At 47.2% G+C, this 16,306-nt stretch overlaps 1 protein-coding gene across 3 annotated transcripts; it reads left to right on the top strand.

The window, feature by feature from the left end:
* The first annotated feature begins 5,300 nt into the window (after positions 1–5,300).
* LOC142851171 (paired immunoglobulin-like type 2 receptor beta-2) lies at positions 5,301–15,822 on the top strand. 3 transcript variants are annotated; one of them, XM_075975068.1, is made up of 6 exons: positions 5,301–5,516; positions 5,828–6,229; positions 10,036–10,164; positions 12,965–13,151; positions 14,925–14,954; positions 15,476–15,822. In XM_075975068.1, exons 1-5 carry the CDS (start codon positions 5,432–5,434, stop codon positions 14,935–14,937), a joined length of 816 nt encoding a protein of 271 aa, XP_075831183.1. In that variant the 5' UTR covers positions 5,301–5,431; the 3' UTR covers positions 14,938–14,954; positions 15,476–15,822. The 3 variants fall into 3 exon arrangements, with proteins under 3 accessions (XP_075831183.1, XP_075831190.1, XP_075831196.1); XM_075975075.1 differs by having other exon boundaries at positions 5,302–5,516; positions 10,036–10,110; XM_075975081.1 differs by lacking the exon at positions 10,036–10,164 and having other exon boundaries at positions 5,302–5,516.
* Positions 15,823–16,306: the final 484 nt, after the last annotated feature.

Below are 16,306 nucleotides of genomic sequence, written 5' to 3'. Positions count from 1 at the left end.
AGCCAAACCCAGCCAGGTGAGCGGCTGACATCCCAAGGAGCAGGTGAGGGGCTGCTTGAGGAAGTTTGTTATGAGAGCATGCAAGGGAGCTAGAGAGATGGTTGAGTTAGAAACCCTTGTACATGGGCAGGAGGACCTGAGTCTGACTGGGAGAACCCACACTGTACACCAGGGGAGTGACAGAAATATGTAATCCATGTTCTGGACAAGTAAGAGACAGACAGAAGCATGGAGCTGTCTGTCCAGCTAGTCTAGTGTAATTGCTGAGTTCCAGGCCAATGAGAGACCATGTCATAAAAAATAATGTGAATTCCTCAAGGGGATAAATCAAGGTCGTGGCATTTTCTAAGTTTATTTTTAATGAAGGGTTTGAAAATTACATATTAGTGGATAAAAGAAAAGTGGGGAGGACAGAGAGAGCTCTGTGGGAGAAGGTGTCTGCAGCCAAGACCAATGACCTGCTTTCATTTGGGGGACCTAAATGGGGCAAGTAGAAACTGACTGTGGAAATCTGTCCTCTCCTTCTTAGACACAGCACTGTCTGTTAGTCCCCAGCTAACAGAACTCCAGGGACCAGCATCGCACACCAGGGTGGTGAGTTTTCATCAAAGTAGGGTTTGCTGGCCACACAACCTGCGTCTCTAGCCCTTCCCTGACCATGGCCTGGGAATCAGAGAGCAGGGCTGCAGGCCTGTGCTATGAAACATCTGTCCATGGACAGGTACAGAAGAGAACCCACTCCTGCCATGTGCGCTCTGACTTCCTTTCCTCAGAACCCAGTCAATCTGTCTGTCTCTGGTCCTGGAATCCCAACTATGCTGTTTCCCATCTGTTCATGAAATTAATAACACTTTTTAATAAATATCCTACTCCCAGACATGATCTCATGTCTCTCTTAATGCTGCCCCCCCCAAACACACGTGAGACCATAGAGAGTAGCAGATTGTGTCCAAAAGCAGAAACACAGAGAAAATCAGATAACAAGGTCCGCACTGAGAATTACTACATGAGAACCCTGTTCCTCTCTCCTCCCTGGACACTGACATCTCAGTCATAGCCCTAGGCCCCTCCATGCTTCTCCTCAGGTGACAGACCATGGCTTGTTTGGGTCCCATGCTGGGCTTCCTTTCCTTACAGGCCCATCTACAAGCACTTGCTTTCCTTATTTCCTGCCATGTGGATATTCTGACCTCTGGGGTCTCTCCTAGGACAAGACTTTCTTCCTAAGTCCAGTTTGTCTTAACATTTGATAGTCAGTGGGTCAGCTTCTACCAAAGAGCATGCTGGGACATAAAAACAGCATCTACACTGACCAATAATGATGAAATCAAACCAGGGAGTGACCCCTGAGGGAGTAGGCTTAAGCATGAGGCCTCTGCGGGTCCAAGCACAAGTCTGGGAGTCCAAGGGGGTAGACCTGAACCAGAGGCCTCTGTGGAAATGGGTCCAAGCCTGGGACCTCCGCATAAGTGGACCCTGATGAGGAACATCTAAAAAAACAGGCCTGAATCTGTGACTTCTGCCAAAGCAGGCCTGAGACAGCAATCTCCACAGGAGCAGGTACAAGAAAGCGACCACTGAGGGAGTAGGCTGGAGCCTGTGTCCTCTGCGGGTCCAGGTGGGAGCCCAGGACCTCCAAGGGAATAGACCTGAATGTGAGGGCTCTGCAGGTCCAGACCCAAGCCAGGGATTTCCACAAGAGCAAGCCCAAGCCAGGGATATCTGCAGAAACAGCCTGAGACAGCAACCTCTGCCAGAGCAGGCCTGAGGGAGTGAACTCTGCAGGAGCAGATACAAGAGAGCCTTTGCTAAGGGAGCAAGCCCAAACCAGAGACCTCTGCAGAACAGGGAAACAGTGACCTCTGAGGTAGCAAGCCAGAGCTAGCAACCTTCACTGGAACAGGCCTGAAGCAGCAACCTCTGCCAGAACAGGCCCAAGGCAGCACCCACAGCAAAAAACAGCCCTAAGCAAGCAGCCTCCATGGGAACACGCACAAACGACCAACCCAACATTAGATAGAAGGCTGATCTCCAAAATATACAAAAAGCTCAAGAAATTGGCCATCAAAAGAACAAAAAATCCAGTAAAAAAAATATTGGAGTACAGACCTAAACAGAACTCTCAACAGAGGAATCTAAAATGGCTAAAAGACACTTGAGGAAATGTTCAATACCCTTTGTTATCAGAGAAATTCAAATCAAAACAACTCTGAGATTCCATCTTATACCTGTAACAATGGCCAAAATCAAAAATACTGATGACAACTTATGCTGGAGAGGATGTGGGGTAAAGGAAACACTCCTGCATTGCTGATGGGAGTGTAAACTGGTACAACCTCTTTTGGATGTCAGTGTGGAAATTTCTCAGAAAATTAGGAAACAGCCTTCCTCAAGACCCAGCAATACCACTTTTGGGTTTATATCCAAAGGATGCTCAATTGTACCCCAAGGACATGTGCTTAGCTGTGTTCATAACAGCATTGTTTCTGATAGCCAGAACCTGGAAGCAACCTAAATGCCCCTTGACCAAAGAATGGATAAGGAAAATGTGGTACCTTTACACAATGGAGTACTACACAGCAGAAAAAAATAATGACATCTTGAGATTTGCAGGCAAATGGATAGATCTAAAAAACATCATATTGAGTGAGGTAACTCAGGCCCAGAAAGACAAACATCATATGCAGTCACTCATAAGTGACTTTTAGACACAAAGCACAGAATTCAAGTAGTAGGAGAGTGGATGGTGTGACAGATAGGTGGACATATGGACAGTTGTCATCTATGGGTTATTTGGTGGGGCGGGGCCCACCTGGCCTCCACAGTGTGTTATTTGAGGGAAGTTTCTGAAATTGGATTGTTCAGACAGAAATAGGAAGGATTGAGCCTGTTCTCTGCCATCACTGTCATAGGAAAACACAGCTGGGTATAAAATCAGAGTCTGAATGCTGGGGACACGATCAGGAACTGGAGTCTGAAGAGTCACAGACACTGGCCTGAGCAGCAACAGGTTCTAACACTGCAGTCTGAAACTCCCCCTGGTCACATGTATACAAAAGCCCCATGTGTGCATCGGACAGCCCCAGGCTGCTCTTACACAGAAGGTGCCCCTCTTCTATGAAAGCATCATGGCTGCAGGACCCAACATTGCTATTGGGGAAAACTGAGTTCTCACTACAGGAAAATGATTACAGCCTGCTGGACAGAAATCATCCTACAGCAGTGTCCCTAAGGGGATTCAACTGAGTCCAGTACTTGAAACTAGAACAAAGTCCATGATTTGGGATTGAGGGGCCAGCAGGTGTCAGCAGTGAGCCTGAGCACAAGGAACAGATGGGATCCTGAAGGACCAACCAGAGCCTGTTATGTAAAAATGCTGGAGATCAGCAGCTGATATAATGCAGCCTCATGGGACCCAGGTCTTCCTTAAGAGACTTAGGAACTGGGTGACCCTCACCCACAGACCCTGGATAGTAGGGCAAGGCCAGATGAAACCTGGAGGTGAATAATCAGGATCAGGAGGTCCCCTCTCAGACCTCACTGAGACTAAAGACAATGTTCAGTGGTAGAATGCTTACCTGCTTGGCATGCACAGGACATTGGGTTCTATCTCCAGCAAGAGATAAATGTGCACAATGGGTCACACCTGTCACCCTGCACATGGGAGGGCAGAGCAGAGGTTCTGTAGGAGTTCAAAGTCATCCTTGGCTACATAACAAGTTCAAAGCTCAGCCTGGGCTACATGAGACCCCATCGAATAAGAAAGGCCTTTCTGACAGTTACAATAGGCTCAGTCCCCTCTCCTGACTGATGGCCCATTTGGGCCTAAATCATTTGAAAGGTTGTGTGCTCTGCATCTCCAAGGACAGGAAGGATGGATGCAGAAGTGAGTCCATGTGTAGCTGGTAGTGAGGCCATGGGAATGAGGGCCATGACCATGAGAGCTCAGGTAGTGGGATCAGAGGACCATGGGGACTGTGAGGAAGGCAGAGAAAGCAGACATGACAGAGGCGGCTGCATAGTGACCTGCAGGGAAGCATGGAGAAGGCAATCAATGCCAGGAAATCTAAGAGAATGGAGAGTCACCTCTGCACATGTCACTCTGGAAGAATTATGCCACTTCCTCTGTCTTCCTGCCCTTCAGGGAACTGATGGCACCTTGTCATGGGGAAGGGTAGGATGACCTCCTACAGAACCAGCCCTTTGGCCACCACAGGCACTGCCCCCACATCTCACGACTTGACTATTTACAGACCAGCTATGTTCACTCTCAGAGATGTCCCAGTCAATATATCATGACTGACACATTGCTGCTCTGAACCCTTTTTGCCCACTGCATTCAAAGAAGGTACTAGAACAGCCACAGCTAGAAGGAATCACTGCAGTGTTCTGTGGGAACAGCCTCCCTGGAGCCCAGTGGAAGATCCATGGCCTTGAGGAGAGTTCAGAGGCTGCACCGAGCAGGAAGTCAGTGTGGGGAGTGAGATTAGGAGAACTCAGCTGGACTGAAGTCCAATCGCCTGCCGTGTGCCAGTCATGTGACATGTGCCAGGCTTCTCTGACCCTTGATTTCCTCTTCTGAGTGTGTGTTAAGGGTAGCAGGAGGCAAAAAGGTTCCTTCAGAAACTGGAGTAGCTCTGGAGTCAGTGTTAGGGTGAGGGAGACAAGTCTATAACTTACCCAGAAGCACAGGGAAGTTACAGACTCAGCCATAGCGAGTAGCCAGGGCGAGAGTGTCCACTGGGCCTTAGTTTTCCAGGGTCGCTGTGAGGAGTCCCTGACAGGCAGCAAGAGTGCAAAGAGCAGACGATGGTGGGGACACCAAGCTAGGGCTGGGACTGAATGTGTTTCCTCATCACCTCCTTTTCTCTGTGTCTGGTGAGCAGAAAATGATCAATCCCTTAACAGTGATTATGACAGAGAGAGAGAGAGAGAGAGAGAGAGAGAGAGAGAGAGAGAGAGAGAGAGAGAGAGAGGCAGAAAGACACAGAGACAGAGAGACAGAGACAGAGAACCAGCATGAGGGAGACATAAGAGACATAATGAGAAACAGACTGGGGGGAGGGCAGAAGTGGAGGAAATGGGAGCTGAGGAAACAGTAATTGCAGACTGCATAGGGAATGGGAACGACTGGATGACACAGGAGGTCAGGGTGGAAGAGAGGAGAGCCCGGCATGCAGAGGTTAAGGCTGTATATTCCAGAAAAAAAAAGTGGGGGCTGGGCTAAAGGGCACAAGGGTGGATCTTCTGCAACACAGGAAAGAAGAAGCCAGAATGATAAAGGAAGTTGCTCGCCACAAGGAGGTGGAGATGGGGAGGTCCTGTCCCCACTCCACATGAGAAGACACAGGAAACGTGGGTCACTTTACCCTGGTTCTCTCCTGACTCCTGAGCACCCAGGGTTCCTCCACGGGGCGTCCTCTCCTTTCTGATGGCTCTGCTGGTCTCACATCCTGGAGAGATGCAGGCTATGACTTGGATTCTGCTTCTGCTGCTGCCAGCAGCCCTGCAAGCTGGTGAGTGGTGGGAACCTCACTACTGGGGACCTAATCACAGGAGCATGGAGTGGAGCTGGGAAGAGTGGGCTGTCATGTGGACAGGTGACTGCTAGAGGAACCAGCTTGCTCTCTGAGCCAGAAGAAAGAGCTCATCTTCAGAGTGGGTCCAGCTCAATTCTCCCTGTCCACCCTGTCCCCTAATGAACAGTGGGACATGGGAAAAAGTCCTTCCCTGAGTCTTACTCCTGCCTGTGGTGAAGACTCAGGAAGCTCTGGGGTGTCCTTTCCATCCCCTGCAGTGGTTTCAGATTCTTCCCCATCCTTCCCAGGGAACTCAGCAGGATCCAACAGAGGAAATTACTTTGGTGTCAACCAACCAGCACGCCTCTCTGGTGTACAGGGCGGCTCCATCGAGATCCCCTTCTCCTTCTACTTCACCTGGGAGTTGGCAAAGGATCCACAGATGAGGATTCTCTGGAGATGGCAGCACTTTTATGGGGAACTTATCTACAACTCCTCCTCGGGTTTCATCCATGAGCATTTCAAGGACCGACTCATCCTGAACTGGACACAGCCTCAGACATCCGGAGTCCTCAGAATCCTGGACTTGAAGGAGAAGGACCAGACAGTGTACTTCTGCCGAGTTCATCTGAACACAAAACATGGCCTAGAGAAGTGGCAGTCACTTGTTGGGACCCGACTCACCATCACCCCTAGGAAGCACATCCCAGGTCAGCCCTGTGTTCCTGGCTTTTTTATACCATATATGTCATTGGAGATCTTACAAGTCTGATCCTTCCCAGATTCCGCTGTGTGTTCTATCCACTCTCCAGAGCTCTACCTTTCTTTTCCCCATAATCACCTGCAAGCCTTAGCATCTCTCTCAAAGCTGTCCCCTCATTTTGCCCTCCACAGTAGGTGCCTTCTGGCCCCCATATATACCCCTCCTCCTCTGGGTCCCTACCCCAGTTTCTTTTTCTGATCCCTCAGTTCCCTCTTCTACCCTATGTTCTCACCATGATCAGGGCTTCTGGTTGCTTCACCTCCTCTGTGGCAGCTGTGATTTAGCCTCCACACTGAGTGCACTCAGGCCCAGCCTAGTCACCATGTGGGCATTGCCCCTGCCACCTGTCACCACTGCTGGGCACTCTCATGGTCATTATACAAAGACGGAATTGGAGACCAGCAGAATTCAACCCCTGCCCAAGGTCATGCTGGTGACCAACATACCCCACAAGGACCCTTTACCTCCAAGCATCTCTCAACCAATAGACACATGACCTCTGCTGGAGTTCACTCTATTGTTTGCCTCCTTCTTTCTTGATTTCATGGGCCATGCATGTATATATGGTGTAAGCATATTTGTATGTATGTGCATGTGTGTCTATATGTTTGTGTGCATGTGTGTGTGTGCATATACCACATTTTTGTGATTGGGAAGGCCAGAGTGCGGCACTGGGAATCCTCCTCTAGTAAGACCGACTTTATTCCCTTGAGGCAGGGTCTCTCACTGAACCTGGAGCTCACTGTTCTGGACTAGGCTGAAGGGCTATGAAGCTGAATTGATCCTCTTGTCCCCATCTCCCAAGGTGTTGAGGTTACAGGGGCTCACATGGCCTATCTTACAAAGAAAGTGTGTGATATCTCAGGAAGGAACACGTAAGGTAGGAACCTGGAAGCGGAAACTGAAACAGAAGCCATGGAGGAGGGCTGCTTACTGGCTTGCTTTCTAGCTTGCTCAGCCTGCTTTGATTATAGCATCCAGGACCACCATCCCAGACATGGCACCACCCACAGGGAGCTGGACCCTCTCACATCAATGAAATCAAGAAAATGTCCTACAGCCTTGCCTATAGGCAATCTGATGGAGGCATTTTCTCAGCTGAGGTCCCCCTCCCAGATAACTACAGCTTTGTCAAATTGACACAATAACTAACCAGAGCACAGGGCAAGTGCTTTCTGGACTGAGCTATCTCCTCAGTTGCTGACCTGCCTTTTCTTCTCTCAGGACTACACTTCCTTAGTGACTCTAACCTATCCTTGAAAGTGGCCGATGGGACTCTTTACCTATCAGCCATTACTCAACCACTGTGCTTCTAACCACTTTGTTTTTTGTTTTGTTATTTTGGGACGTTCTGGGAAAGAAGGTAGTATATAAGTATAGATATTTGTACATATACACACACATTTGCCTACACTTCCTGTTAAGATTGGGGCAACAAGGGAAATTCTTTATATAAAAAATCCTGAAACTGAATAATAATGATGGCTGTTCTAGCTCCACAAAATGAATGCGCTGTAAGCCACTGGACCGCATATCGCTGAGTTCAAATGATGTATCGTACATTACATACACTTATACCTGAGGCAGGGTCTCACTATGTAGCCCTAGCTGGCCCAGAACTTGCTATGTGGAATAGATGGGCCTTGAACTCACTGAGATCTGCCTCTCTTCCTCTTGGATGTAGGGATTAGAGGTTGCTCCACCAGTGAGATAAGAACCGATATTTTAAGTGGGGTGGTGCAAACCTGTGATCCCAGTGGAAGGTGGAAGCAAAGAGATCAGGAGTCTAAGGTCATTAGCTACACAGCAAATTCAAGGTCAGTCTGGCTACATGGACTCCATCTTTAAATAAATGTTAAGAGCAGTGGCTTTGTGATTGATTGTGAGGACCAAAGTTCAAATCCCATCACCCACGGAGGAACCTGGATGTCCCTACGTATGCCGTGACACCAAGGAGGTGGAGCCAGGAGAACTGCAGAGTTTGTCGGCTTTCAGTCTACCTGATGCTTGAGCCCCCATTTCACAGAGAGAGGCTGCCCCTGAGGAAGAGATGGAGAATGTTGTAAGAGGACACAGAAGTCTCTTGTCTCCTACATGCGTGTTCAGGTGCACATCTCTATCCTCCGTGTGTGTGTGGTCATGTGCTTGTGTGTATAGGTATATGTACGTACACTCAGCAGACCCATACTACACACACACACACACACACACACACACATAAAAGAAACAGCAAAAATATTTTAATAGTATTGGATTAAATATTTCATACAATTTACAATGTATTTTCATATCTACATAAAAAAGCATCAACTTCTGCAATAGTTCTTACCTTCTACCTGTGGTGGGCAACCAAGAGCAATGTCAATAGTCTGTGTGGGATTGGGGGCTCTGGACCTCACTTACTGATCACGCATTGTGGGGCAAGCCGTACCTGGCACTGAGAATTTGTTCAATAACTTATATCTAAGCAGCAGCCTTTTCCACCCTAGCAGACTACTTCTGTTCTAACAAAAACATTACTAGAAAATGACTGTTTACATCTGTGTGACTTAGAGATTGCTCTTTGTAAGGGATGACATGAGCGTCTGAGGATGTTCCTACCAGGAAGTAGAGTTGTCATTGCTCACCCAATTCTCAGCCTCAGCATCTGTTCCCTTCTTCCTGTGTGAGCTTCTAAGAGCTGTTCCCCATGCCGCATCACCCAAAGGAGACGGGATACCAGACAATGCAGTTCTATGATCTAGGTCTGGAGTTAGACTCACTGCTCTAAGCAAAGAAAACAGCCAGGTCTCTAAATTATGCTTCTGGGCTATGCTGTCGTCAGTCGTTCTGATCCTGGTGTTGTGGGTCTCTCTCTGGGTTGCAGTTCATTATTTCTCCTGCTTCCCTTGAGAGTCCTGAACTAACGTCATCAGTGAATCGAGGTGAAGGTGAGCGTAGTAGGTAAGAATCTTTTATGTGGGGTAAAACCAGAGCAGAGGCTTGGGCAGGTGATGCTCTGTATCTGGACCCTAAGCCCTGACCAAATGCCTGCTGATAAAGATATTTGCAGGAAGGCAGATCTCTGCGTTTACCTAGGAGAGAGGAACAAGGCCTGGTAGTGGGAAACTGTTCTGAACTAGGGAATTAACTCCCACACATGTAACAGAAGCGAAGCCAACTACAGTGAAAAATGTACAGCAAAAAACGGCCACTTTGTTCACAAAGCAAGAACCCAAAAGCCTTGCCTTTGGTTTAGCCTTTAGCGGACCCCTTGGTTCTGATAAGTCTCTCCTGAAAGGATGACTGGGCAATTACTCTATGATGTCACGGCTTCCAGCACTCAGCTTGACCAGATTGGGAGGAGAAACAAGGAGGTCCAGTGACAACCCCCAACTCCATATTTGGGATTTGACACAACCTGACCTGAGGTTTACACCTAAATAGAAGACAAGACATAAGCACAGCTAAGCTTTCCCAGTTCCGGTGTGGCCCCGCCCACAGTGAACCATCATCCTCTGTCTCCAGTCTCTCCTGCAAGATGATCTGAGGAGCTGTCAGAACTGTGTGAACTCTGTTTCTGGGAGATCAGTTCTTTACTGGCTGGCTCCAAGCTTTGCCTCTTCCTTCTCCCAGCTTGAGACTCCTTGGGTGTCTCCAGTTCCTTCAAGTCCCTTGCTTCAGTGTGTGACGACAAAAAGTGATGCAGAGGCATCTCTAGAATCTTCACTCCTACTGGGAAAGTTCATGCTGACTTCCTTTATCTCTTTCCAGCCCCCAGGATCACCGCTCCAAGCCCCACCACTGTAACTTCTGCATGCACCAAAAACACCCTCACAGCCACAGAAGGTCAGATGAGTGGAGAAAAACAGACTTTGCATCTGGGAATCAGGTTTGGGGTGGGTGAGTTGAGTCCATTTACATTAAGGGATATTAATGACCAGTGATTGCTATCTCCTGCTAATTTAGTTGTCATTGTTGGTGATATTAATTTGTGCATTTTTCTTCTTCAGGATTTGCTGTAACGAGATCATCAATTGTCTGTGTTTTTGTTGGTGTAGCCGTCTTCCTTGGTTTGGAGTTTCCTTCTAGTATTTTGTGTAGGGCTGGGTTTGTGGATAGGTATTGGTGAAATCTAGATTTTTCATGGAATATCTTGTATTCTCATTTTATGGTGATTGACAGTTTTTCTGGGTATAGTAATCTGTGCTGGCATCCGTGGTCTCTTAATGTCTGCATAATGCTTGACCTTCTGGCTTTCATCATCTCCAATGAGAAATCAGGTGTAATTCTGATAGGTCTACCTTTATATGTTACTGGCCTTTTTTTTTTTGCAGCACTTAATATTCTTTCTTTACTCTGTATGTTTAGTGTTTTGATTATTATGTGGCGAGAGGACTTTATTTTTGGATCCAGTCTATTTGGTGTTATGTAAGCTTCTTGTATCTTCATAGGCATATCTTTCTCTAGGTAGGGAAAGTTTTCTTCTATGATTTTGTTAAATAAATTTCTGTGCCTTTGAGTTGAATTTCTTCTCCTTCTTCTATACCTATTATTCTAAGATTTGGCTTTTTAATGGTGTCCCATATTTCCTAGATATTTTGGGTTAAGCTTTTGTTAGAGTGAATGCTTTCTTTGACTGATGAGTCTATTTCCTCTATTGCATCTTCAGCACTTGAGATCCTCTCTTCCATCTCTTGTATTCTGCTGCTCACGCTTGCATTTGTGGTTTCTGCTCTTTTTCTCATCATTTTTGGTTCTACAATTTCTTCAGCTTCTGTTTTCTTTATTGTTTCTATTTCAATTTTGAAGTTCTGAGTTTTTTCTTTTATTAGTTTGATTTATTTTTGGGGGTTTCTTTAAGTGATTTGCTGATATCCTCCAATTTTTTCTTTGTCTTTTCCTCAATTTCTTTAAAGGAATTTCTCATTTCATCTCTAAAAGTTTCAAACATTCTCTTGAAGTTATTTTTTAGGTCATCTTATTCTGGTTCATTCATTTCTGATTGTTCAGGTCTTGCTGTTGAGGGGGTCTTTAGGTTTCACTGGTATTGTGTTCTTCTTTGGATGTAGCATGTAATCTTACTTTTCTATTCATTTTTTCCTCAAATAGGTGTGGTTGAGGCTGTCTGAGATTCTGTTGAATAATCTTCTAGGTATCAGTGAATCCAAAGCTCAGATGGTCGTTCCTTGTGGTACAGTCAGTGTCACAGTTCTGGTTTCCCCTATGATTATTCAGTGTTCCTGGAGATTGCTCAGCACTCCTTGCTTTACTCTGCTCTCTTGCAGTTTGCTGTCTCAGGCCTACTTTGGCCTAGGTTGCTGGCTTTGCCTAGTCTCTGTAAATCCTGGTCTAGATCCCCTTCTGCAGAAGTCCCTGGCTTGGAGTTGAACCTGTTCTGGTGAAGATCACTGGCTCTGGATGTGGTCACTGGCTCAATTCTGATCCACCAGTGTCCCGGGACTGGGTTGGCTCCGGGAACTGGATTTACTCCTGGCTTCTTCTCCAGGTGGAGCTATTTGCTCTCTGTCTTAGGTAGCTGGTTCTGTCCCACTCTGGTTCTGATGGAGATGCTAACTCTGAGTCTCGTTGCTGCTCAATAGTGATCCTCAATGTCTCAGGGCTGGGTTGGCTTCCGGGACTGCATTTGCTCCTGGCCCCTGCTCCCCAAGCATTGACAATTCTTCATTTGCATTCAGAGGCTAGAGGAAACACTCAGGAGCCGTTCCCTTATTTTCTCAGACAGGGTCACTCACTAGCTTAAAGTTTGCCAAATAGACTAGGCTGGTTAACCAGTGAGCCCCAGGGACATGCCTGTCTCAGCCTCTTTTTACTGGGACACGACTCAGTCAACTCTATTTGGTGCGGAACTAAATATACATAAACAGGCTGACTTTAACTCACATAGATCTGCCTGCCTCTGTGATGAAGAAAGATCATTGGTTAATTAATAAAGAAACTGCTTGGCCTGATAGGTTAGAACATAGATGGGTGGAGTAAACAGAACAGAATGCTGGGAGGAAGAGGAAGTGAGATCAGATGCCATGCCTCCCCTCTCCAGGGCAGATGCGATGAAGCAAGCCACAAGGTTAGACATGCTGAATCTTTCCCAGTAAGACTGGTGCTACACAGATTACTAAATATGGGTTAAGCATGATAAGTCACCACCTCGTGGTGCTACACACATTAATAGAAATGGGCCAAGCAGTGTTTATATGAATACAGTTGTTGTGTTGTTATTTTGGGGCATAAGCTAGCCAGGCGGCTGGGATATGTGAGGCAGGAATGCAGCCCAAAGCTCCTTCAACACCTCTGCCTCTAGGGTTAAGATTAAAGAGCATTCTCAGCTCTCCAGGCTCTTCAAATGGATTCTAGGGATGAACTCGGGGTCTAAGTTCCCAAGAGCAACAGGATACAGACAGAGACATCTGCTTATTCCATTCATTTATGACCAAAACAACTGTATTTCTATAGCTTAATTATCTGTGACTAAATGTAAATCTAAGGACACACAGCCAGGACAGGTGGAGGGTGTGCACTGAGCTTGCTCTCCTGGAGTCTCAGCCTTCAGCATGTGTTCCCCTCTGTGAACTTCTAACAGCTGCTCCCCATCCCACCTCCCACTAAGGAGACAAGATGTGACACTCACCCCATCCCTCCTCATCCAGGGAGGATCTGCTCACTCCTCATCTCTCCCCTGCAGCCAGCACCACCATGCAGAGCCCCTCCATCGTCACCTCTGCAGTTACCACGGCTGGACTGGAGGACACAGAGGGCCAGAGGAATCCTTCACTTGTGAACCTGGGAGCCACGGTTGTGGTGGTGGTAGCCACGGCTGTGCTCATAACCCCGGTCTGTGTGATGCTGATCTTCCTCTGGTGGAAGAAAAGGTGAGTGGTCCAGGACAGGCTCTCACCTGAGCTTACCTCTGAGTTTTGTCAGTTGTGGGACATGGAGATAGGTATGTGTATTAGTCAGGGTTCTCTAGAGTCACAGAATTTATGGAATGAATATATGTATAAATCTATACTGAAATATATTTTTGAACATATAATAAATATATGAAAATTTATTGGAATGACTTATGGCTGACGTCCAACAGTGACTAACTGTGTATGGTAAGACCAACAACCGAGTACTTGCTTAGCCCAGGGGCTACCTGCTCATTTGGAAAGAGCTGTACCAGCTAAACAAGGTCTGAGGTAGAGCAGCCTTCAGGGACAGCATCTCACGGGAGGTGAGACCTTGAAAAGAGAGAACTGCATGAGTTGGGGATATGATATCAACACAGAAAATAAGACAACATTGGTCAATAGACCCACGGGTGAAAAGAAAATGGCTGGGAAGAGCCTACACTAAGGGTGGTGAAATATTTGTACCCTAAAAACGACACACTGCTGAGAGAAATTACAGAGCAGCCAGGAGAGGGCTCAGTTGGTAAAGTGCTTGCCCCATTAACACAAGCACCTGGGTTCCATCCCCAGGATTTACAGATAAAGTTGACTACGTTGGCAGATACTGGACAGAAAGGTGCAGTAGGATCCATGAGGCTCACTGTGCTGCCAGGCTTGCCCAGTCAGGGAACCCCCATCAAGGGCAGACCTGTCCCCAAAACTATAGAGGACAGCTCCTGCAGGATGATACCCAAGGTTGTCCTCTACCACCCACCTGTGTGTGCATATGCAAATCTACACATACATATATGTACTGCACAGAAATAAATTTTAAAAAAATAGGAAAATACTGAAATATGTAAGAATATTTGCATAATGGAAAATGTTATTTTATGCAATAACTCCTTACGATGAGAAACAGTCTAAAAAGTCAATAAGTTCTTATTCAAATCCCAACTGCCTTTTTCTAAAGACAAATGTTTTGTCACCTAAAATCAGAAGGATTCTAAGAAACAAACATGTGAAAACAGTAGGAGACACCCTCATTCCAGCATTGGGACGTGCACAGGGGAATTAAGAGTTCAAGCTAAACTGAAGCTACATAAAAGTTGAATGTCAGCCTGGCTTCCACAAGAGCTTGGATACACATAAAATAAAAATAAAGCGTGGACTGGATTTAGAGCAGACTTAAATCCATGGTAAGAAGACTACAGGACAGGAGCAGAGATGAGCAGATAGTGGAGTGTAATGGAAAGCCCAGAAATTCAGACTAAAACTTGGAGTCTTTGGTTTTCAGAAGGGCTCAGCCTAGAAATGGGTAAGAAGAGCAGCTGAGAGGTGAGAGCAGCAGTCTGGGGGGCAGCAGATCTGACTGGGATTTGAACCCTGAGACTGAATCTGCAGGGAGCAGCAGCTGCACTCACAGGGAAGCCAGGGAGCCAGGTTCCAGGGAGACAAAAGGGAGGCCTGGTGAGTGCAGAGCAGGGAGTGCAGGGAGGGGACATGAGTTCAAGACAGGGGAAGGAAGCAAAGGGAGAAGAACATGGACAAGGGGCAGTGGACAGGAGAGCTGTCCTCTGATTGACTGTGCTGTGCAGAAGGACAGCGGACCACTGGCCTCAGGTCCTGCAGACTCTCAGACCTGTCCCTGATTGGCTGCTACAGAGCTGTTTGCTGCCCTGAGCCCCTAATGTTGAACACAGAGAACAGCTGAGAGGCAGACAGAGGATCAGCATGGCTGCCACACTGACACTGGTTATTCTCCTACAGGCCAGCAGACTAGAGCTGAAACCCAGCCAGGTAAGCGGCTGTCATCCCAAGGGACAGGTGAGGGGCTGCTTGAGGAAGTTTGTTATGAGAGCATGCAAAGGACCTAGAGAGATGGTTGAGTTAGAAACCCTTGCACACTGGTAGGAGGACCTGTTTCTCACTGGGAGAACCCACACTGTAAACCAGGAGAGTGACTGAAATATGTAATCCCTGTTCTGGACAAGAAAGAGACTGACAGAAGCGTGGAGCTGTCTGTCCAGCTAGACTAGCAAAATTGCTGAGTTCCAGACCAATGAGAGACTAGGTCATCAAAAATAATGTGGATTCTTCAATGGGATAAATCAAGGTCGTGGCGTTTTCAAAGTTTATTTTTAATGAAGGGTTTGAAAATTAGATATTAATGGACAAAAAAATGGGGAGTAGAGAGAGAGAGAGAGCTCTGTGGGAGAAGATGTTTGCAGCCAAGAGCAATGAATGACCTGTGTTCATTTGGGGGACCTAAATGGGGCAAGTAGAAAACTGACTATGGAAATCTGTCCTCTCCTTCTTAGGCACAGCACTGTCTGTTAGTCCCCAGCTACCAGAAAACCAGGGGCCAGCATCGCACACCAGGGGGGTGAGTTTCTATCAAAGTAGGATTTGCTGGCCACACACCCTGCATCTCAAGCCCTTCCCTGACCATGGCCTGGGAATCAGAGAGCAGGGCTGCAGGCCTGTGCTGTGAAACATCCGTCCTTGGACAGGTACAGAAGAGAACCCCACTCCTGCCATGTGCGCTCTGATTTCATTTCCTCAGAACCCAGTCAATTTGTCTTCTCTGGTCCTGGGATCCCAACTCTGCTGTTTCCTATCTCTCCATGGAATTAATAACACTTTTTAATAAATATCCTACTCCCCAGACTTGATCTCATGTCTCTCTTAGCGCTGCCCCCTCCCCCCACACACATGAGACCTTAGAGAGTAGCAGATTGTGTCCAGGAGCAGAGACACAGAGAGAAGCAGGTAACAAGGTCCACACTGAGAAACACTGCATGAGAACCCTGTTCCTCTCTCCCGTTCTCCCTGAACACTGACATCTCAGCCACAACCCTAGGCCCCTCCATGCCCCTCCTCAGGTGACAGACCATGGCTTGCTTGGGTCCCATGCTGGGCTTCCTTTCCTCACAGGCCCATCTACAAACACTCACCTTCCTTATTTTCTACCATGTGAATATTCTGACCTCTGGGGTCTCTCATACTCCAAGACTTCCATCCCAAGACAAGTTTGTCTTAAAGTTTGATAGTCAGTGGATCAGCGTCTACCAAAGAGCATGGTGGGACACAACGACAGCATCCACACTGACCATTAAGAATGAAATCCAGGCTGCTCTCTCAGCCAGAGG

This window comes from Microtus pennsylvanicus, chromosome 1, assembly GCF_037038515.1.
Source record: "Microtus pennsylvanicus isolate mMicPen1 chromosome 1, mMicPen1.hap1, whole genome shotgun sequence".
In the NCBI taxonomy this organism is placed as follows: Eukaryota; Metazoa; Chordata; class Mammalia; order Rodentia; family Cricetidae; genus Microtus; species Microtus pennsylvanicus.
The sequence above is the reverse complement of the archived record's forward strand: the minus strand, read 5'-3'. Positions and strand labels throughout refer to the sequence as shown.

Excerpts from the sequence above, each read along its gene's own strand:
- LOC142851171 (XM_075975068.1), top strand. The coding sequence starts at position 5,432 with ATGGCTCTGCTGGTCTCACATCCTGGAGAGATGCAGGCTATGACTTGG. Across the intron at positions 5,517-5,827 it reads GCCAGCAGCCCTGCAAGCTG|GGAACTCAGCAGGATCCAAC; the intron begins GTGAGTGGTGGG and ends CATCCTTCCCAG. Across the intron at positions 10,165-12,964 it reads GGGAATCAGGTTTGGGGTGG|CCAGCACCACCATGCAGAGC; the intron begins GTGAGTTGAGTC and ends TCTCCCCTGCAG.